This window comes from Podarcis liolepis, assembly GCF_965112155.1.
Source record: "Podarcis liolepis genome assembly, chromosome: 13".
NCBI classification, from domain to species: Eukaryota; Metazoa; Chordata; class Lepidosauria; order Squamata; family Lacertidae; genus Podarcis; species Podarcis liolepis.
Window position 1 is genome coordinate 25909721 of NC_139573.1, and position 23416 is coordinate 25933136.

General features: G+C 39.1%; 6 protein-coding genes across 6 annotated transcripts in view; 4 read left to right on the forward strand and 2 right to left on the reverse strand.

Moving 5' to 3' along the window:
- Window positions 1–23416, reverse strand: part of LOC310691042 (olfactory receptor 14A16-like) — a 242514-nt gene that overhangs the window by 98721 nt on the left and 120377 nt on the right. The gene's annotated exons all lie outside the window — the stretch shown is intronic.
- LOC310691634 (olfactory receptor 6C4-like) lies at window positions 701–1639 on the forward strand (the record flags this gene model as incomplete). Its single annotated transcript, XM_083471494.1, has 1 exon — window positions 701–1639. One exon carries the CDS (start codon window positions 701–703, stop codon window positions 1637–1639), a length of 939 nt encoding a protein of 312 aa, XP_083327620.1.
- On the forward strand, window positions 4806–5738 carry LOC310691635 (olfactory receptor 6F1-like; the record flags this gene model as incomplete). The annotated part of the gene is made up of 1 exon (XM_083471495.1): window positions 4806–5738. The coding sequence occupies one exon, from the start codon at window positions 4806–4808 to the stop codon at window positions 5736–5738; it is 933 nt and encodes a 310-aa protein (XP_083327621.1).
- OR11L1 (olfactory receptor family 11 subfamily L member 1) lies at window positions 7643–8617 on the reverse strand (the record flags this gene model as incomplete). The annotated part of the gene is made up of 1 exon (XM_083471496.1): window positions 7643–8617. One exon carries the CDS (start codon window positions 8615–8617, stop codon window positions 7643–7645), a length of 975 nt encoding a protein of 324 aa, XP_083327622.1.
- LOC310691637 (olfactory receptor 5V1-like) lies at window positions 13353–14291 on the forward strand (the record flags this gene model as incomplete). Its single annotated transcript, XM_083471497.1, has 1 exon — window positions 13353–14291. The coding sequence occupies one exon, from the start codon at window positions 13353–13355 to the stop codon at window positions 14289–14291; it is 939 nt and encodes a 312-aa protein (XP_083327623.1).
- LOC310691638 (olfactory receptor 5V1-like) lies at window positions 18076–22367 on the forward strand (the record flags this gene model as incomplete). The annotated part of the gene is made up of 2 exons (XM_083471498.1): window positions 18076–18538; window positions 21586–22367. 2 exons carry the CDS (start codon window positions 18076–18078, stop codon window positions 22365–22367), a joined length of 1245 nt encoding a protein of 414 aa, XP_083327624.1.

Sequence of the window (23416 nt, forward strand, 5' to 3'; positions counted from 1 at the left end):
AGTGGGTAGAGGCATTTTTCTCCCTCTATCATAAGGCTGTAATTTATGGAAATCCAGTGAAGATGAATGTTGGAAGATTCATGACAGATAAAAGGAAGCACTTCTTCATGCAACACATATTCAAACTATGGAACTCGTTCCCATGGGAGGCAGTGATGTCTACCAACTTGGACGGATTTAAAAGAGGATTGGACAACTTCAATGAGGATAAGGCTATCAATAGCTACTAACCATGATGGCTATCCTCCGCCTCTACAAGTAGGAGGCAGTATGCTCCTGGATACCAGTTCCTGGCAAGCTCAGAAAGGTAGAGTGCATTTGTGCTTGGACCCTGCTTGCAGGTTTCCCACAGGTATCTGTGTGGCCACTGTGAGAATAGGAAGCTGAACTGGTTGGACGACTGGCTTGATCCAGCAGGTTCTTCTTATGTTTTCATGCTATGTTCACACTCTTTGTGTGAATGTTGCCCAAGTGGAAGTGCAGCCCTTGGCCTGAAATATATTTGCTACCCCTGCCCTAGGGTATGACACATAGATGAAAAATAACTTATTGTTACATTACAAATGTAATCCACAGCTGTCCTGTGAGTGTAAACACCATAACATATATTATTAATATCTGTCTGAAGCTAGGTTTTTGCTACTTGTTATTAAGAATATATTATATTAATTTTATTTTGAAGGTCATTAACAGATACAGTATGATCTCAGAAAACCAAACTTCTGTGAATGAATTCATCCTCCTTGGTTTCTCTAATCCTCAAAGGCTTCAGACTTTTCTCCTGGCACTCTTCCTATTGGCTTACATCTTGGCCATATGTGGGAACATCACAATTATCACCATTGTTCAGTTACATTGGAAGCTCCAAACTCCCATGTATTTATTCCTAAGCCATTTGTCTTTGATAGAAATTGGACACATGACAAACACTATCCCCAAAATGTTGTTCGACTTCTTAAAAGACAGGAAAGTGATCAGCATGGTTGGTTGCTTCACACAGCTTTACTTCAACCTCTTCCTGGGCCTGACAGAGAACTTCCTGCTGGTGCTTATGGCTTATGACCGCTTCTTAGCCATCTGTAACCCTATGAACTATACCACAGTGATGAACAATAGAGTCTGTAAATCGCTGATTCTTGGGTGTTGGGTGGGAGCTTTCCTTGCTCCCTTGCCCCCAACCATTTTTCTCGCTATGCTGGATTTCTGTGGGCCCAATATAATCAACCATTTCTTCTGTGATCTTGCCCCAGTGCTGACTCTTCCTTGTAGGGGGAAATCATTCATTGAATTTTTCTTTTTCATGTCCATTTCTTCAATGGTTTTGGGTTGCTTTTGCTTGATTACAGTGTCTTATATCAACATCATTGTGGCTATACTGAGGATGCCATCCAGTGGGGGAAGGCATAAAGCCTTCTCCACTTGCACTGCCCATCTTAGTGTAGTATTAATATATTATGGCTCAGTCATCTATATGTATGTGAGGCCTTCAGCAAGGGATATCCATAATACAGACAAAGTAGTATCTGTCTTCTATTGTGTGGTGACACCATTTCTGAACCCTTTCATCTACACCTTGAGGAATACTCAGGTCCATGAAGCATTTAAAAGCATAATAGTAAAGAAGAGAGTATTCTATTAAGGTATGCTCAATTTTTTAAAACCAGAAATGCCAGAAATACAAATTCTAATACAGATATTATGTGTGACTGAAATGCCATCATTTCTTATTGCAACAAACTAAATACTTGAATATCATATAGATATATATGATATAGATTGTTGAAAAATTTTGTTGTTTGTTTGAATATATTTTATTATTTTACAAGAATGAATAAAACATAACCATTTTATTCCATCCCGGGAATCCTTCTTTTGTTTTAACAAAGTGTGCTAATTCCACCAAAAGAACATGAGACATTTCTAAATTCCAGAAATAATGAATCACAATAAAAGAATACTTCATTTATGTAAGCTAAAATAAATCAGCATTATATTGATATTATAGCTACATCAACCAGGCAAAGTATACAACTTAGTGAAATCCAAAATGCAATGGGGAAAATTGCATTCTATGTAAAAAGAGTGTTGTAGTTGTTGTTTAGTTGTTTAGTTATATCCAACTCTTTGTGACCCCATGGACCAGAGCATGTCAGGCACTCCTGTCTTCCACTGCCTCCTGCAGTTTGTTCAAACTCATGTTCATAGCTTCGAGAACACTGTCCAACCATCTCATCCTCTGTCATCCCCTTCTCCTTGTGCCCTCAATCTTTCCCAACAACAGGGTCTTTTCAAGGGAGTCTTCTCTTCTCATGAAGTGGCAAAAATATTGGCACCTCAGCTTCAGGATCTGTCCTTCCAGTGAGCACTCAGGGCTGATTTCCTTCAGAGAGAGTGTATAAGGTTCAGAAAAATGAGTACAATTTTAATACATACTTTTTGTACATTCTTTCAAAAATACCCAAGCAAATGGGTTGGGATAGAACTATGATTGGGCACTGAAATTGGACAGAATTAGGGTTCTCAGTATTTCCTTAATAACAAGAATAACAAGCCAAGAGAGACAAAGAAAAATCCATTATGTGAATCACAATGGGTGGATGTTTCATAAATTGGCTCCCATGAGCCAATTGTGGCTCTGCATGGAAATATAGAGATATTTTTTTTAAAAAAAAATACTACTGGGAGAAAGCACAACATGCATTCCAATAGGAAAACACCATCTACAAAGTAAGGACATCATAAAACAATCACCTTATTCATTTTAAGAGTGCTTTAAGTAGATTGCCAAACAATGCTGATGGACTTTAGACTATTTATACTCCTTCCACCTTTCTTCAAGTGGGAAATAGTTGTTTTCATTTTTTACTTAACAATATTTAGCAATTTATTGAGTTCAGCTTCTATTTTTCTTTGTATGCAGTATTTTCTGAAAGGAATTAAATGCACCGTCAGATATCTGCCATAGTTACAAGGTTTGTGTGTGCTCAGATCATTCATCTAGTATCTGAGAAACATGTAAAGATGACCCTCCTGTAGTTTTGGTTTTAGGGGGATCCAGTAGATAGGATTGATTTCAACATCTTTTAAGTATTATTTTAGTTCAAAGTGAGAAGAAAATAAGGGTCAGATTGGGCAAGAAAATTAGGTAAGAGTTGAAAATATGTAGCAAGAGGCCACTTTCTATAATTTCTCATAATATCAAGGACCTTAAAAGGATATGAGCAATGATATGTATGGTCTGTGAATGGTCGGGACCAGTAGAGGGTACTTGCAGATCTTTCTGTTTGAGTGGAGAACTATAGGAAAGTTACACTTTTGGGGTCATCAGCACCATGACTAAGCAATGCTTGATGTCTCTAGTTGATTGCTCCAAAATTGATTTTAAGCTTTTTGAGCTGTTTCTGCTGCTTTTTCCATTGTGTTGCCATACATTACCCCCGATGCTATTTTTACACCTGAAGACCAGGACATGTCAGGAATTTTCCTGATGTATGGCAAGCCTACATGAAAGTCTTTTGATGTTCTGCTCAAATAGGCAAAGGCAAAGATAGGCAAGGGCCATTCTAGAGTGGTAGAGTATATGCTTTGGATGCAGAGATCCTTGGGTTCAATGTGGCTCATCTAGTCTAGCATCCTGTTCTCACAGTGGAAGAAGACCTGAGCAAAACAACACTCTCCCCTCCTATGGTTTTCAGCAACTGGTATTGAGAAGCATACTGCCTCTGACATAAAAGCTTCATGTTCCCAAACCCTTTATGTTGAAAATAGGTTCCAGAGTTGAATGTTGGCCATTACTCAAAGAATCTCCAAGGTTATGGCCATAATCAAAAGGCATGGAATAATGCACCATTAGTTATTCTATGTCTCAGCAGACTGTGGCTTCTGGCTTAGGTGATAGAGAGAGGGCAATGTTAACAGACAGCAAATTGTCAGTTACTTAATTATGTATTTCATTACCTTCCTTATTATATTATTTTCACTATTTCAGATTTCAGGCTCAGGCACCAAAATGTGTTAGTCTGGACAGTGGTGATTTCAAGGGGACTGCTTGTAGATGTGTAGATGAAGTAATCCACCCTACTGTTTGTAGGGTGGATTACTTCACAGAGGGCTAACTGAAACAAAACAATCATACTACCTAGTGTTGTAATGTAAAACTTGGGTCACCCATACCTGCACCTGCCAAGGAGCTGCTTTTTGTTTATATGATTCCACAGCCCTATAAGCTCTTACAGTCACCATCATGCTGTGAGGTCACTGATTCAGCAATGTAACCCCACATAACCTGCCCTGCTCCTTATATATAACTGCATAATCCTCAAGTAGCTTTGAACCATTTGTGATTGTACCATCCAGCTATGGGGTAACTCTATGTTGAAATGCAAGTTTATAAAGTGTGATTGTTGGATATGAACCATATTATTTTAGTGTATCTCACTTACTTGTTTTTGCAGGTTGATGTGCAGCAATTAGCAAATCAAACTCTTCACAGCTTGGATACAATACCCTTTAGCATCCAATAACAATCAAACTGCTGAATCAAACTGCTGTTAAAAGTTTGGGTGCTGGATTTTTTGGTTGGGGGGCGGTTATCAGGAGGGTATCAGTTTTAAGTGATGTTTTTCTTCCATCACAGAGTGAGACAGACCTAGCAAAAAAGGGTGGAAACCCTGGGTGAACTCTCTCGGAAGTGTTAACACTGCCAAGAGGAATAATTGTGAGTGCTTAAGTGATCAAACTTATCTCTTATACACACCTAATTTTTTCTTTCTTTTTTTGTTTTTAATGTTTTAACAGATAGAGGTATGATTTTAGAAAACCAAACTTCTGTGAATGAATTCATCCTGCTTGGTTTCTCTAATCCTCAAAGGCTCCAGAAATTTCTCCTGTCACTCTTCCTTTTGGCATACCTCTTAACCATAAGTGGGAATGTCACAATTATGACCATAGTCCAGCTTCATCAGCAACTCCAAACTCCCATGTATTTATTCCTAAGCCATTTGTCTTTGATAGAAATTGGACACATGACAAACACTATCCCCAAAATGTTGTTCGACTTCTTAAAAGACAGGAAAGTGATCAGCATGGTTGGTTGCTTCACACAGCTTTACTTCAACCTCTTCCTGGGCCTGACAGAGAACTTCCTGCTGGTGCTTATGGCTTATGACCGCTTCTTAGCCATCTGCAACCCTATGAACTATACCACAGTGATGAACAATAGAGTCTGTAAATCGCTGATTCTTGGGTGTTGGGTGGGAGCTTTCCTTGCTCCCTTGCCCCCAACCATTGTTCTTGCCAGGCTGAATTTCTGTGGGCCCAATATAATCAACCATTTCTTCTGTGATCTTGCCCCAGTGCTGACTCTTCCTTGTGGGAAAAAGTCATTCATTGAATTTTTCTTCTTTGTGTTCACTTCTTCAATGGTTTTGGGTTGCTTTTTCTTAATAATAGTATCTTATGTCAACATCATTGTGGCTATATTGAAGATGCCATCCAGTGGAGGAAGGCACAAAGCCTTCTCCACTTGCACTGCCCATCTTAGTGTAGTATTAATATATTATGGCTCAGTCATCTATATGTATGTGAGGCCTTCAGTGAAGGACATTCGTGATTCGGACAAAGTAGTGTCTGTCTTTTATTGTGTGGTGACACCATTTCTGAACCCTTTCATCTACAGCTTGAGGAACACCAAGGTCCATGAAGCATTCAAAAGCTTAATAGTAAGGAGGAGAATTTGATATTAGACTCCAAACTCAAGGTACAATGGAAAAAATACAGAGTTTACTCCTTCTATGCCTACCTCCCTAAATGGTATCCTTTGTTCAGCCATAAACCCAAGAATTCAGTTTTATTTTGGGCCAAAACCCAAAGCTTGCCATCCATTCACTTTCTACATATCCTTTACCAAATAGTGTTACCCTACATGTTGCTTACCAATGTTCCTAACTGCAGAAAAGAAAGTAACTTGCGGAATGTTGAAAAACATGTTGCCTTCCAGATGCTGCAGGACTAGCACATCTGTCATCCTTGACCATTAGTTATGCTGGTTGGGGCTAATGGAGGCTAGTGTTCAACAATACAACCACAGGTTCCCTGTCTCTGAACCAAGTCACAACTAAATGTTGTTGTTGTTGTTGTTGTTGTTGTTGTTGTTGTTGTTTTTAAATAGATCTTAATATAGACTGCATTTCTCTACACATTTACTAGGGAGTAAGCCCCAGAGAACAGCATTAAACATATTTGTAGACTGTTTGTTTTTTTTATATATTTATAGATAAGTGTTCTAAGAAAACCTGTAAATGTTTGAGTGTTGCATCTGTATATGAGTTGAAGACTGAATAAATATTCCCTCACCCATGCCTTCATGAAGCAGTAGATTTCCCTTTGATTATTAAATTACAGTAATTAACATTGGTTATCTTACACATTATTAGAAATTTGCTCTTCATATATAGGCACATGCGCTTAATGTTAAGAGTTACTGCTAAATTTCAAGTTCCGGAAACTCAACCCACCCCACCCCTCAAAAAAATTTCAAAGCAAAGTTGAGGTTTTGTCTTCAAAGCAAAACTTTCAAAAGATTTCAAGGGAACCCCAATTTGTTAAAATTACCTATAAATTGTGTGTCATTCTACAAACCTATAAATTGTGGCAAAAATTCATAAACACACACACACAATTCAGAGCAAAGTTGGTGGTACCTTTCCCTTTGAACTATCAAACATATTTCACAAGAAGGTATAACAGACAGAGCTATTTCTCAAGGGTGTTTAGTACACTCTTCCTTTATACGACACTATAGCAGAAAACAGCAATGTTCTCTATGTGACTCACATTGCAAAATACCTAAGAAAAAATAAGGATCTCTTTAGAAACCCAGTGCCCATAATGCATTTTTTATTGAACAAGGTGATGGGTTCCTCTGTTTTCATAATGGGGTTGCACCCAATTAAATTCTACTCAGCGGTGACATATTGAAATGACCTAACATTGTCATGTTCATTCATTTCAATGGGCTTACTCTGAATCCTTAAGCTTTAAAGTATTTACCAAAACATGTGATTTTGCTGCTTGAGAGTCTTGCTGTACTGATTGATTTTATTATCTGGTGCTGTATTTGTATTCCATACAGTTTTAGATTGTAGTGTAACATTTTTATTGCAAGCATGGGTCTGTCCTGAGAGGCAATGGAGTGCACCCCCCAGTTTGAAGTCAAACTGCTCTGTGTTAGCAGCATCAAAGTGACCTCCCTGGGGCACAAGCCTGGGTGGTGTGTATGGAGGGCTGCCCAGATGACAAGAGAGCCCCCCCTCCACATCTCACTGATATGGTCCAAAGGAAAGCAGAGCAATATTTTTGGCACCAGTAGTTGCCAGAAAGAGCTGTACAAGGCACTATCCAGCTGTCTTAGGGACTCCTTTCTGGATTTGTGTAGGGACAGTTTCAACTGCTGTTAATAAATCAATAATAAAATCAGCACCAGTATGCATTTGTAAATACCCATAAACACATGAACATGGTGTTAGAAATTTACTTTATAAGGCTATGCAATTCCTGGCTTTTCTCACAGATAACCTTGCAGAAATTCTAAATGTAAATGCAAAGTAAAATATAACAACAAAACAAGTACATGAGATCATCCTCAACAACAGCTAAAGCCAATGGACTTCCTTTCTCTACTTGGCAAGCTATGTAAACATTTCCTATTGACTAGTTTCTGCAAGGCATCCTTGAAATCTTTGTTCCTCAGACTGTAGATGACAGGGTTGAGAAGTGGTGTTAGCACAGTATAGAAAATGGAGACCACCTTATTCAGCTCTGATGAAAGACTAGCACTGGGTCGAACATACATGGAGATCATGGTGCCATAATATATCACCACCACAGCTAAGTGTGAGCCACAGGTGGAGAAAGTCTTTTTTCTTCCAGAAACAGAGGGGATTTTCAGGATAGTCTTGATGATAAATGCATAGGACACCAAGGTAAGCAAGAAACATGTGAAAAGGACCAATATAGACAGCACAAAAATGCTCATTTCGGTGGTGGAAGTGTCAGAACAGGAGAGCTTCAGCAGAGGTGGGATGTCACAGAAGAAATGATTGATTTGGTTAGATCTGCAGAAATGCAGCCTAGAGATCAGCAATGAAGGTAGCAACCCTGTGAAGAGACCAATCACCCAAGACCCTATTGCCAAGCGGGTGCAGAACTGTGTGTTCATGGCTTCTGCATAATGCAATGGGTCACAGATTGCAAGGTACCGATCATACGCCATCACAGATAATAGGAAGCACTCCGTTGCACCAAAGAAGACAAAAAAGTAGAGCTGTGCCATGCATCCAATGAAGGATATGCTCTTGTTCTCCATGAGGAGGCTACTGAGCATCTTGGGCACAATGGTGGTGGTGTACCAGATCTCTAGGAAGGAGAGGTTTTGGAGGAAAGAGTACATAGGGGAATGAAGATATGACTCTAGCTTGACGACTGAAATAATAACCACATTGCCTGTGATGGTTAGGAGGTAGATAAGTAAGAACATGGTGAAGAGTAGGGTCTGCCACCCTGGAAGACTCTGGAACCCCAGAAGCCGAAATTCAGACACAGAGCTGCCATTCTTCATTTGCTTTGCTGATCTTGAGCTCCCCTGCAGGTATGCCTCAGTCACAAAATGCACCATGAATAAGAATTTAGGTTACTCTATCACCTTCCTAGAAAGACCACAGAATAACATGAGTGATAGCAGTAATAGCAGCAGGAGTGGTAAATAAAGATATTATGTTGCACCCTAGGTCAGTACAAGTACACTAAGTACACAGATTTGAACAAGTAGACCAGATCTCTCATCAATGATTCTGTTCCCAACAGTAGTCAATCAGATTCCTCTAAAAAGTTTGGAGACATGGCATGTCCCTAACACCTGCTGCTCAGGATGCTCCATTTAGCCAGGGGTGGGGGACTTGTGACCCTCCATATATCATTGGAATACAAGTCTCATGACCCCTGTCCATTGGCCATACTATTCATGACTGTTGAGAGTTGGAGTCCAATCCAGGTGGACAGCCTCCTCACCTCCTCATTTAGTTATCATGGATAATATCAATCTAAAAAAGTTATTTTCCATGAATTCGACTAATTCTTTTCTGAAGCTACCTAAGGTAATGGCCATTAACACAGCTTGTAGTAGTTAATATCATGTTATTTGTTTCAAGTGAAATAGTCCTTTCTTTTGTCTCCACTTAATATTTAAGAAAGACTCAGGAAGGGGAGAGTTATCCCATACAAAAACAATTATTATTGTTCTCCGAAGTTATGGTTATGAAGCTAGCAAACAGTGATTGACCATAGTGATGTTAACATTCAAGGAGTGCATAATCAATCTACATGTACACAATAGTTCAGCTGTTCAAATCAACAAATGTCCATTCATTTTACACCAAGAGATGTACATGTGTAGAGACAGTTTGCACCTTTCTTCAGCGTAATGTGTCAACAGGTGTCATATCACCTTCTTATGGGAAGTCATCTGTATAAAATCTGTGACAACTGTGTGACATGAGCAACAGGTACAATCAAAACTCATATTTTGCATGAATGTGTAAAATTACATTTTCCCCTATATATTTGCTATTTTCACAGATATAATGTCTTCCTACCATAATGTCTGAATAATGATAATGAAAATGAAAATATTTAATCATGGGTTTTCCCAAGGCAGTGTACCTAATGGTATCCTTTTTATGCATTGCACACTAAGCCAAAGCATGCATTAACTCACAGCAGCATGGCAGCAGCAGGACTCTTAAAGAAGCATTGAAATTGAGACCCCCCCCCCCCGTAACCCATATAATTGTCCATTTGTTCTAAGAGGCAATGCGGTACATCTCATCAGTCCCACCCAACATGGCCAGTGTTCAGGGATGATGGGAACTGTAGTCAGGCAATATATGGAGGGCACTATATTGACTATCCTTGTGTTAAGCCATGGTTTGACTTAGCTTTAAGTCTGAACTGAACTATTGTGTAATTCAGGCAACCACAAGACAAAGAGTTCTTGAGCTTGAGCAAGATTACTGCTTCAAGTGCCCTCAAATAATTTCCTGTGACCCAAATAAGCCCCATTACATTACATTACTGGAGAAAAACGGTAGAAGCCTCCCTCTCTCCTCCCTCCCCAATCCAAAATAAGGTCACCTGTATGAAAAGGTGTGTGAAGAGTTCAAGAATTCAGCTCAGGCATGTCTAAAGTTTGTCAGTAGACTTTGAGACTCTTCATCTCAAGGTTGTGGGTTCAAGCCCATTTCTGCCTTGCAGGAGGTTGGACTAGCTGACCCCTGTGGTGCCTTCCAACTCTATGATGCTATGAATCCATTATATGAATCTATGAATATTATAGGATCCTTACTGAAATAATCAGAATGACATATGTCTCACATGTCAACTCAGTAGGGTAGAACACTGAATCTTTTCAGGCTTGGTTGTACAGAAGAAAGGGGGACAGGGAAAAGTTGTTTATGTACTGCTTTATCCATTGTTTATAGGCAAACATATACAATACAAATATCCAATACAAATAGTCAAGAAATTACATAAGTAACGAAATAACTATATTAATATTTCAAACCAAAACCACTAACAAAATCAGGTCCCTAATGACTAAAACATCCATTATTAAAAACAAAAATGGGTCTTCTGAAGGCAGATGCACATCTAATGAAGCATAAAATTTAATTTAAATTTAATTAGAGGCTTCAATTTGTGTTTGGAGTTCTTAGAGGGACCTTGAGTAATGCCATATCGTTGCCAAGTTGCCTTCATAACCACTATTATACTAAAAGTATACCTATCTGAAGTAGAAGCATAGGTCCAAATATTCATTGTCAAGTTCAGATAACTCACCAATTGAACTACCCCAGTTGTCTTGAAAAATAAGCAGGGGAAACAGGCTGATGATCAAAATGGTTTCATCTCATTTCAAAGAGTGAGCAGAATTTGCACCTCATTTGGAATTGCAGCTCTTAGTTAAGTCACCAAAGCTACAGAGAAAAATGGTGGAGTTGTTTGGCCTTACTGCTCTCCAGCATCATGTGTTTCTGGAAACAGTGGCACAGTGACTTTAAAGCTCTGGAGAACACCTTGGGGATCTTTTCTACACAGCACCAGAAGAATTCTCCAGGTGCCCACAGCGAAAATAAGACCCCATCTGTTGTGCATTAATGAAGAAGTCATGCCCAAAGCATCTAACAAGGGAAAAGCACAAAGCAAAATATCAACCCAATTGCTATTTCTATATTATGAACAGAGATTAGCCAAGAACAGAGATGGGAATTTCAGGCCCAAGGATCACTTGTCTAGGCCTGCCTGGTTCTCAGTATTCTGTCCAGGCTAAACCCTCTACCAAGCCACACCTCTCACCAACCTTAATTTTAATCCTTTTTAGCATTTGTATCCTGCTGGGATGTGTCCTTAAAATTATGAACAGTCGGTTTGTTTTTGTTTTACTTCAGATAATTTTTTAAAATAAATAAATAATCTATGGTAGCTATTCAGAAGCATGTTAGATGTAGAGTGATTTAGATGTAGAGTTGAACCAGTTGTTAGATGTAGAGTTGAACCAGAGCCTATGCAACCAGTCACTTTCTGTAATCAATAAAGTTGTGGCCAAAATTCTGCCAAAAACCAAAACCAAAATTTGAGTCAAGTGTGAATTTATTTAGGGGGGGAGGGTTCTGGGTCTGAACGTGCAAATAAATAATTTGTGGTAGCTGTTCAGAAACATGTTAGATGTAGAGTGATTTCTTTATTTCTGGAGTATATAAGAGACATGTCATGAAATCATTCAACACACAAACACAAAGCATTATCAAGTTATAAAGAGACATGTGAAATAGCATAACCTGAATAGACAGAAGAGGGCAGCAAACAATAAATAAACAAGTTGTTTCATGTGACTCATTATATTTGGTCTGGTGGGGTTAGTTTCGTGGCTTTGTCTCTTTCATACTCTCCTATGATTTCCCCTCCAACACACACAAACGCCTCTGCAGTGGGGGGGGGCAGCTGACTTGCCTACAAATATATAAAAGCACCATGCAGCATTTATTTGACTGAAATTAAATAAAACGCTTCTCACTCTTGGGATTCCTGCAATGAACTGCACACAGAAAAAGTATTTGGTAAGAACTCTTTCTCTATATCCAACGCAGGCTGCCATTACTAAGACTGTGGGTCTTCTTGTAATTAATCCCTTTTTGGCTTTTCTTCCCTGGCCTGTTTTCATTTCCTGGAGGGACGTCTTACAGGCCTGAACCAATGAGGAAGGGGCTTCCAAATTAATCCTAATTTACCTTGCTATGAGTTGGGGGGAGCAAACTATAAGGAAAATGTGCTACTCAGTGGAAAATGTGCTCCACTCAGCTGGGTGATGTGAAGACCAGAACTGACAAAAGTTTTCATTTAAGTGTTATCTCTGCTGCAGGATTAATAGTGTATTTTATTAATAAACTCATACCTCTTGAATTAACAGTGCTCACTCATTCATTGCTGTCCCTGAAAGCATTGTCCGCAATCAAGGTAGCAATCTCAACTAGAGTTGGGAGATGCTCAACGCGATGGGACTTAACCTCCATATAGACATGTATAAGTTTATGGTATAAATCAACTCCTTTGCTCTTCCAGACACAGCTGAGACCACCTGCCCATATAATATTGTAAAAAGATATGTGTGAGGAATGAGAACACAGTTTATTACATACACCTCAAATATGAATGGTGAGACATTTTAGGGAAGAGTTCTTACGGAAGTTTGGATTTCTTTTGAATGTAGTCATTGGGCATTTATTGTAATATTGCAATATTTGAGTTAAGCATAAGTAGATGTAAGGCTGGACCACCCCAGCAGACAGCCAAATCCACTGCTCCCATATAAGCTCTCAAGAAAGACAGACAGTACTCTAATATGTTGTTAGCTTTTTAGACTCCACGGCTTCCAGATTCTGTCTGACACTAACTGCTATCTCCTCACTTTTTCGCACAAAGATCTAGCTTGATTATATCAATTGGCAAGCAATTTCGTTCCTATGGCAACATATGATCTCTAATTAATAAAAGAGATCATTCACAGGCCAAGTTGTAAGGCAACCTCTTGTCTAAAATTGGGATCAACAGATGGAAAGGATCCTAGAGACCATCTAGTCCAATTCTGCCCCACAAACTTACATTAGCATATATGCTATTTTGCAATGCTAAAGTATTAATGCTTTGCTAATTCAATTTCCTGTTTTATCACTAATAATGTATTTTGGTTTTTCCACTAATAATGTATCAGCAGATAAAAATCTATCTATGAAGCTGATCCAATGGGTCATGTCTGTAATGAATCCGCTCCATCTGAATTCATCTTCCTGGCATTTTCAAAGCTTAATGAATGGCATTTTCTCTTCACTGGATTTCTGCTAATCACTTATACCTGCACACTGATGGGGAATGTTCTGATCATCATTCTTGTTTGCTTACAACCAAATCTTCAAACTCCCATGTACTTCTTTCTGAGCAATCTATCCCTCCTGGACATCTGCCAGACTACAACCACTATTCCACAGATAATAGTGCATCTGATCTCAGGGACAAATGCCATCTCACATGAAAGATGCAAGATGCAACTCTTTTTCTTCGTCTTATTCATTGGTACTGAGCCACTGCTGTTGGCTGCCATGGCTTATGATCGTTATGTTGCCATCTGCAATCCTCTCCGCTATAATGTGGTCATGAATTACAAACTCTGTGCCCAACTAGTGTCAGCTTCTTGGTTCACAAGTTCACTCAATGCCACCATCCACACCCTTCTCACATTGCGCCTGCCCCTTTGTGGTATCAATAAGATCAACTACTTCTTCTGTGACATCCCTCCCCTCCTAGCTATTTCCTGTGGTGATATCTCTGGAAATATTATTGCCATGCTGGCTGCTAGCCCTATAATGGGCATTGGACCAGGCATGTGTGTCCTCCTTTCCTATATTCACATCATCTTGAGGGTTCTGAAAATGCATTCTTCCTCTGGAATGAGGAAAGCCTTTTCAACTTGTGCTTCTCATCTCACAGTTGTCCTGCTCTTTTATGGCAGCTCTATGTTTCAATATGTCAGGCCCTTCTCCAGCTACTCTCTTAGCAAAGATAGCAAGATTGCCCTTTTTAACAACATACTCTCCCCTTTGTTGAACCCACTGATCTACACCCTCAGAAACAATGATGTGAAGGGGGCACTGCAAAGGAGAATGATGAAGAAAATTATTTCCTAAAAGAGGTGGAATACACAGATAACATGAAATCCTTAGCTTTACTTTTGAAGGGTAGTGGAAGTTGGAGTTCGGAGCAGTGTAACTAGGACCCAGAATGTCATTTTGTTCTGTTGGAATCAAAAGGTCTCAGGGGTGTGTTCCAAACAGTGCTGTAAAAATAAAGAAATCTGTCATTGTTTCTAAGGAGGGCACAATCCCAAAGGATATGTATTTCTATTTCATGTTCAATGTAATTGAGAAGGTTTTTAGAATGTCAATAGGAGCAGGGTTCTGAGATTACTTCATTGTTGCTAAGATGCCCAAGGTCTTGTAAATGCTTATGCCTCATTTTTCAACCTCCCTTCCTGCCTATGATTCCTGATCATAAAAAGACCCTTGGGAGACCTCATGATGTGTACTCCTGAGCTTGGATGGAAATTCAGGCACTCAGGAAGGATGAAGGTGAGGCTTTTCAGGTGGTGGAACTCACTGGAACTCAGTTCCTGCAGCTCTCAGGTGGACACCTTTGCCATTGTAAGAGAACAAGGGAGGTGTTCATTGTGAGCTTCTCGAACTTTCTCCCTTATAAAAATAGCACTGGATGAAGGGTTCAGACCACTGGTAAGATGATCTGTAGAACAAAATAAAAGGAGACTTGAAATTCACAAGCACTGTTCAGCTACTCCTTTTTGATAATTTTCAGTCACAATTTTCTCTATAATTGATGGAGGTTTTTTAAAGGGGAAATTTATTTATTGCTTATACCACACTAATTTGTGAAGGTAACAATGTAAAGTTTATGATTTTCAGGCTTATGGTACTGTTAATATAAGCTTTATCACTGTAGTCTATTTGGACTGATCTTTAGGGACTTTTATTATCAGGGACTTCACATTATTTTCTAAAAGAAAGTACTTATAAAAGTGTCTACTTTAGACAACTGCCCTCTCTGTTGTCTTTCTCTTTCAACAAGCTGTTTAAGTTGAGATCTGTATTGCATTTTTTAAATCACTTTTTACAATTGTAACTGATAAAACCAATAAAAATATACACTGCCTCTCACCGTGAAACTCACAAATCAAAGGGATTCCCCAGTGCCTGCCTCAGTGTTGTGCTGCATTTTATTTCATTCAACGTTTTCATATGCCTTGGATTTTAAAACTATGAGCTTTCCCCTGGAGAAACTCTATCTTGGCCTCCTTCTTCTCTTGTCTCCACTTCTGCCTCTGCTACAGCCTCTTCCTGTTCACTAAATCTTGTTACCTTTTCATCTTCGGATACCTCCTCTTCCCAGTCTTCCCCCTCTTCCCCCTCTGAACACACATCATTACCCCACTGCCACTCCCTAAGCTCTGAGCCTTCTTTCTTTGGTGGTTCTCCAGCTGGTTCCTCCCACCATTGCCCACATCCGACCTGCAGTCCAGGACCTCAGCAAGGTAAGTAGAGCAGTTAATGTGCATAACCACCCATGGCTGTCCAACAGTCATTGTGGAGACTATGCACATAATTCTTTGTGGAAGAGGATATTCTTCACATTCCCTAGTCAGTACACACAGTCTCCAACAGAACTTGAGAAATAGGCATACATTGACTGGAGTTTGTACATTCTCTGGCCATTGTGCACAATCCTCCAACAGATCTTACAAAACTTACTTTCCCCATAACATATAAACTCTTCAAAGTTTCTAAGTGTCCTCACAGTATTTTTTAACAACTTTGTTTTCCATGAAAAATGACCAAATAATGTGACTCATTAAATTTATACCAGTGGGACTAATTTCCAGGGGGTTTTCCATGCTCCCTTTGGCTCTCCACCTCCAGGCAACCACACACATGCCACCACACGGGGGAGGCCCAACTAGCATGTTCACAAATATATACAAAAGCACTACGAAGCCTTTAATGCATTGAAAAAATATAGGATAATTTGCACACTTTGGCTTTCTGCAATGAACTTCAACACAGAGAAGGTATTCAGAAAGAACACCCCTCCCCATTTGGGTGGCCAAGGTTTAAATTACCTTTAAAGGATTCTAATTGATAAGACTTGCAGGTATCTCAGTCTTCTGTAAATTCCACTGAATGCAAATCCGATATTTAATGCTAAGCTGATACTGAATGTGTTTCAAACTGTCTTTTTTAAGGACAATTTGAATGTAAGAAGAGCCATGTCAAATCAGACTACAGCATCATTGCAGTTCAGTATACATTTATCACAGTGACAAGCCAGATACCTAAGGGCAACCCTCAAGGAGAAGATTTTAAATGTTTGATGTTTCAGTGTGTTTTTGATATTTTGGTGGGAGCTGCTCAGAATGGCTGGGGCAACCCAGTCAGATGGGCGGCATATTGTTGTTGTTGTTGTTATTTAAAAGCAGGTTCTCTGTAGTCCATTTGTGAAAAGGGTAAAACCTTCCCACCACTCCCATGGTCCTGATCTGGATTGGGGCCCTGCAAACTACTTTTCCTGAAAAAGAAATAAAGTAATTGGTGCTTTGCTTCCGGAAGCAAGATTCAAGGTGTTGTGTTGCAACTTTCCTTACTACGTGTCCAGATGAAAAAGGGTGTGGTGAGGAGATGATATCTGTTCTGTTGGGTGCCACAGTGACCTGAACTGACATGTTGGCATTTGCATTTTTGTGCTGCTGTGGAACTTAGATTGTAGTTCATTAATAGCCTTAGTCATCTTCAGCTAAGAGAACTCAGCCATTCTTCAACATGTTTCTTCATTGATACTGCAATTTTAAATGCACTTTGTTGTGAATTTTCACCATTGGACATAATTTAACTTGTTTCCAAATAGATGTGCATACTATACAAAACTAAACAACTTATGGTATAAAAAAATGTATTTAGTAGAGTAAGATGTGCATAACATGCATGTATTCCTGGAAATAACATTCAGAAATACATTATATTAGGGGAAATGGGTTAATAAACTGTATAGTATGAGAAATATGCAGTAAAATGCTGCTGAATTTTCAAAAGGGGTTTTCTTTTAATAAAATGCCAGTTAGATGTGGAAGTGTGGAGAAGTATGGTAGGAGGTGAACTGAAATTGAAAGATTTGCCCATCCTTAGGTGAACACGCAGGCTACTCATGTAGAGATTGAGATTCGGTTGGACTCAGACCACATATTTTTTCTTCTCAAAGAGATCTAGCCAGATTCTATAATATTTATCTGCAGTGGTTTTAATATGTATACATCTCTTAAGAGTCTGTTCCATCCATGCAGCAATTGACAAGTTATCTAGTTCCCATGGCAACATAACAGTTTTAATTTACTTAAAAGGAGACCTTCGTAGGCCAGTTCAGAAATGATAAAATAAATTCTTGGATCAAAAGAAGGAAAGGAATCTGTAGGCTACCCAGTAAAAAACTCCTCTGCCTTGTCAAAGCTTACATTAATATATTCTGAAAAAAGTAAGAATTAGTCAAAGCTCCTTAGTAATCCTAAGAATTTGTGATCAAATGTTGGGAAAGAAATTGCGGGAAATCAACTTAATCGTCTCACAGGTTGCAACATTAATATATAGATAGCTAAAAATGAAACAAGTTGAAGCTACATAGAAAGAGTAAAAGTCTAATACTTCTTCCATTGTTCATTAAATTTTCTGCATCACCACAACAAATAACATATTTTTGCTTCTGTCCACAGAAAAAAAATCAATCTATTAATGTAATAAAATGGATGTCAGTAATGAAACCACACCTTTCGAATTCATCCTTCTTGCATTTTCAAACAGTAATGAATGGAATTTCCTCCTTTCTGGATTTCTGCTCATCACTTATCTCTTCACATTCATGGGGAATATTCTCATCATCACATTTGTCTCCATAGAACCAAGCCTTCAAACTCCCATGTACTTCTTTCTGAGCAACCTATCCTTCCTAGATGTCTGCCAGACTACCACCACTATTCCACAGATAATAGTGCATCTGATCTCAGGGACAAATGCCATATTGTATGAAAGATGCATTGTGCAACTATTTTTCCTTGTTTTATTCATTGGTGCTGAGGCACTCCTGTTGGCTGCCATGGCTTATGATCGTTATGTTGCCATCTGCAATCCTCTGCACTACAATGTGGTTATGAATTACAAATTTTGTGCCCAGCTGGTGTCAGCTTCTTGGCTCACAAGTTCACTCAATGCCACCATCCACACCCTTCTCACATTGCGCCTGCCCCTTTGTGGTATCAATAAGATCAACTACTTCTTCTGTGATATCTCTCCTCTCCTAGCTATCTCCTGCGGAGATATCTCTGGTAATATTATTGCCATGCTGGCTGCTAGCCCTGTAATGGGCATCGGACCAGGCATGTGTGTCCTCCTTTCCTATATTCACATCATCTTGAGGGTTCTGAAAAAGCATTCTTCCTCTGGGATGAGGAAAGCCTTTTCAACTTGTGCTTCTCATCTCACAGTTGTCTTGCTTTTCTATGTCAGTTCTATTTTTCAATATATCAGGCCCTTCTCCACTCACTCAGTGGGTGGATAGCAAGGATAGCAAGATTGCCCTTTTTAACAACATACTCTCTCCTTTGTTGAACCCACTGATCTACACCCTCAGAAACAAAGATGTGAAGGGGGCACTGCAAAAGAGAATGATGAAGAAAATACCATGAAATTCTTGGCTTTACTTTTTAATTGTGCCGGGGAGTAGAAGTTGGGGTTTGGAGCAGCATAACTAGGGCCCAGAATCTCATTTTATTGTGATGATACAAAAAGGTATCAGGGTTGTATACCAAACAGTGCTGTAAAAAATAATATTAAAATAAATAAAAATCCTGCCATCAAGTTTTTCGGCTGGACACCACCAAAGGTTACATATTTCTGCTTCATATTTGATACACTTGAAGATTTGTTTAGAATATCAGTTGGTGCAGGTTTCTGGGGTTACTTGATTGTTGCTAACATGCCCAATATTTTCTTTCCAGTCAACACTCCTTTATTATTTCTCAGCCTCCGTTTCTCCCTTTGATTCCTGATTGGAAAAAGACTCTTGAGAGTTTACCTTATTATGTGTACTTCTGAGCTTGGATGGAAATGCAGGCACTTAGGAAGGATGAAGGATTGAGACTACTGCAGCTAATCGGAGTTGTCATAGAAGTGGGGCAGTTGAAATGGCACTTTGTTAAGGTTGGATATGCCCAGGAGTTGCCTAGCATTGAATTCTGTCATGGTGCAAGCTAAGTATGCAGGGTATAACTGGGTGACCTAGTTGAGAGATTCCAACAATGTATAGGGTGTGTCATAGCTGTTCATTTGCATAAGCCCTATTGTATGGGTATAAGGGTGAGGCCCTCTTTATTGTGCTGACCATTCCCAGTGCCTTTTTACTCAGGATTTCAATAAGGTTGTGCAGAACGTTTAACATACGTAAACCTTATTTCATCAAGAGAACGGTGGGGCCGAGGGATGACTGGTCCTGTCATCCAGTGACCCATGTAGCTCTGTAAGAATCTTAACCTGGGAATCTCACAGGGAAAAATGGCCCCAAACTCTTCAAAGTTTCTAAGTGTCCTCACAGTACCTTTATCAACTTTGTTTTCAATGAAAAATGTCCAAATAATGTGAATCATTAAACTTATACCAGTGGGAATAGTTTCTTATTTTGTTTTTCCTACACTCCCCTTGGTTTTCCACCACCAGACACTTATACACATGCCGCCACACTGGGGAGGCCCAACTAGCATGCTTGTAAATATATAAAAGCACACACTGAAAGATAATAGGACAGTTTGCAATCTTGGACTTACTACCATGAACTGCAACACAGAGAAAATATTCATTAAGAACGTCACCTCCCCATTTGGGTATCCATGATTTAGACACAGTTTAAAGGATTATAATTGGTAAGTCTTGCAGGTAACTCAGTCTTATATAAATGCCTCTCAATGCAAATTTGATGTTTAATGCCAAGGTGATACTAAACATATTTCAGTCCGTCTTTTCTAAAAATAAATTGAACCTAAGAAGAGCCGTGTCAAATCAGAGTACAGCACCATTGTAGTCTAGTATCCAGTTCTCACAGTGACCAGCCAGATACCTAAGGGCACCCCCCCAAACAGAAGCTGAGTGCCACAGCATTCTCCCAACTTGTGACCCCCATCAACTGGCATTCAACAGCACACATTGCCTCAGACAGCAGAGGCAGAAAGATAGTCATAATATTCATGGATAGCTTTAACCTTCATGAATTGTTCAGTTGTACAGAACTGGCATGGATATATCCCCCCACTCAGATTTACTGTTCATAAAAAATGAGAGCTGGTGCATTTTCACTCTTTATTTCTCTGTGCTGTCACTGTAGTCATTGGGGGAAGCATTCGTGGTGGTATCTTAATCTCCTATTTGTTTGCAGGAAGGCATTTAGTTTTGGAGCACCTGCTTTGTGGGATGCCATGGCAATCAGTAACAAGCAATGTTGAGAGATTGTTTAAAATATTCAAGTTTGCTTCATCATTCACTGAAGTGTGACTATCATCTATCTATCATCTAGCTAGCTAGCTAGCTAGCTATCATCATCATCATCTATCTATCTATCTGACCATTTTGAATTACATAACAACCACCCCTCCCTTTACTGTGTTTTATAGTACATTGTACACTACTATGATACTCTCTGTTAAGTGGTCTATAAATCTGATTGTATCTCCAAGCTTGCTGAGCATTTAAAAAGGAAAGGAAAAACAAGTCTGACATGATCAGAACTAAGCTTGCACCATCAAGCCTGTTCAGTAGTGTTGCCTGTCCTAGAGAACACCTTCCCATCAGAAGTCAAGAAAATAAACAACTATGTGACTTTTAGAAGACACATACGGAATTTTTCAATGTCTGATTTTTTTATTGTGCTTTTAGTATTTTGTTGGCAGCTGCCCAGAGTGTCTGCAGCAACCCAGTCAGATGGGTGACATGTTAATCAGCATTATTTTTATATAAGAGAGTGATATCTTATAGAGGATTTAATGTTGTGCCCAATTTGGAAATACTCAGAGAAAAGCCTTAAGTTATGTATGGCTGATGTAAATACATTGGAACAAGCATGAGTTTTAAATGTTTCTTCCTTTGTTCATTGAATTACCCCAGCTCCCCAAAAACCTAATAAATTATTTTTTCTCTGTCTATAGATAAAAATCATTTTACAAAGCTAATAAAATGGATGTCAGTAATGAAACTGCTCCATCTGAATTCATCCTTCTGACATTTTCAAACAGTTATGAATGGTGTTTCCTCCTTTCTGGATTTCTTCTCATCACATATCTCTTCACACTGATGGGGAATATTCTCATCATCGCTCTTGTCTCCATAGAACCAAGCCTTCAAACTCCCATGTACTTCTTCCTCTGTAACCTATCCCTCCTGGACATCTGCCAGACTACAACCACTATTCCACAGATAATTGTGCACCTGATTTCAGGAAGAAATGCCATCTCATATGAAAGATGCAAGGTTCAACTCTTTTCCTTCATCTTATTCATTGGTACTGAGACCCTTCTGTTGGCTGCCATGGCTTATGATCGTTACGTTGCCATCTGCAATCCTCTCCGCTATAATGTGGTCATGAATTACAAACTCTGTGCCCAACTGGTGTCAGCTTCTTGGTTCACAAGTTCACTCAACACCACCATTCACACCCTTATCACATTCCGCCTGCCCCTTTGTGGTATGAATAAGATCAACTACTTCTACTGTGACATCCCTCCTCTTGTAGCTATCTCCTGTGGGGACATCTCAAGCAGTATTATTGCCATGCTGGCTACTAGTCCCATAATGGGCTTTGGACCAGGCATGTGTGTCCTCCTTTCCTATAGTCACATCATCTTTAGAGTTCTGAAAATGCGTTCTTCAGATGGGATGAGGAAAGCCTTTTCAACTTGTGCTTCTCATCTCACTGTTGTCTTGCTTTTTTATGGCAGCTGTCTTTTTACATATGTCAGGCCCTTCTCCAGCTACTCATTGAACAAGGATAGAATGATTGCCCTCTTTAATAACATTCTCTCCCCTTTGTTGAACCCACTGATTTACACCCTCAGGAACAAAGATGTAAAGGGGGCATTACAGAAGAGAATGATGAAGAAAATGTTGTCCTGAAATAGACTGATGTCAATAAATCCTTGGATTTATCTTGTAGTAGTGCTGGGAAATTGAATGTGGGGGCTTGGAACACTATAGATAGGGCTTAAGATTTCAGTTTTTCTTTAAAGCCTAAGTGTTGTTCCAAATATTCAGTTTAGTAGTATGCCAGAATCTTTCCTCCAATTTATTGAACACACACACCCCCAGCATTATTTCATATCATTCCAAAATATTGTAATGGAAAATCTGCTTAGTTGGAAGATGCTATCTGTATTAACCTTTTATTTTTCCTGAAAGGATTAAATCTTTGGTGAAAATACATGAAATATAAGCCATCAACAATTCTATTTCTATATCTCCAGTATGTGTCATTTTTAATGAAATACAACTGTTTCCAAATATACCACTTGAACATCAATTATAATTAGAGAGCTGGATCCAAATTTGGTCATGCTTGGGGAAAGCCTATTGAAATCAGTTAGGGTAGTCAAGTACGAATAGAAATGTAGGCAAAGAATAAAAATTCCAGGTTTGAAAGGACTACCTTCCCAGGTTGATGAGCCCCATCTGCTACACCCACCCACCCACATTCACACACACACTATGTTGGTTGCTTTTGTTTTGCTCTGCTTAATCTGTAATGTAATTATTCTTGCATATTGTCTTTTTCTTTTCTGTTATCATAACCAATAAAATAATGCATTTCCATCATGACACTTGTTGGCATCTGTTTCAAGAAACAATAGAGTGTACCTCCACAGTGAAGTGGAGCATTAGTAGCACCAAAGTGACTATTTAGGTTGTGAATATTGTGCATATGGAAACAGGGAGCTGCCTGTACTCGGAGTTTTAATTTGTCAGATACAATCATGAGCTAACATTATTGGTATGGTATTGATATTGTCTTTTAAAAAAGCAGTTATTAAGTGGTTACATAAATAGACACTGATTTCATTAAAAATATGTTCTTTTTGAGAAACCTCTGGTCTTTCAGATGTTGCTTGAGTATAGATCCCATTGCACCTAACCATTAGCCATGTTGCCTGGGGCTGGAGGGAGTTGGA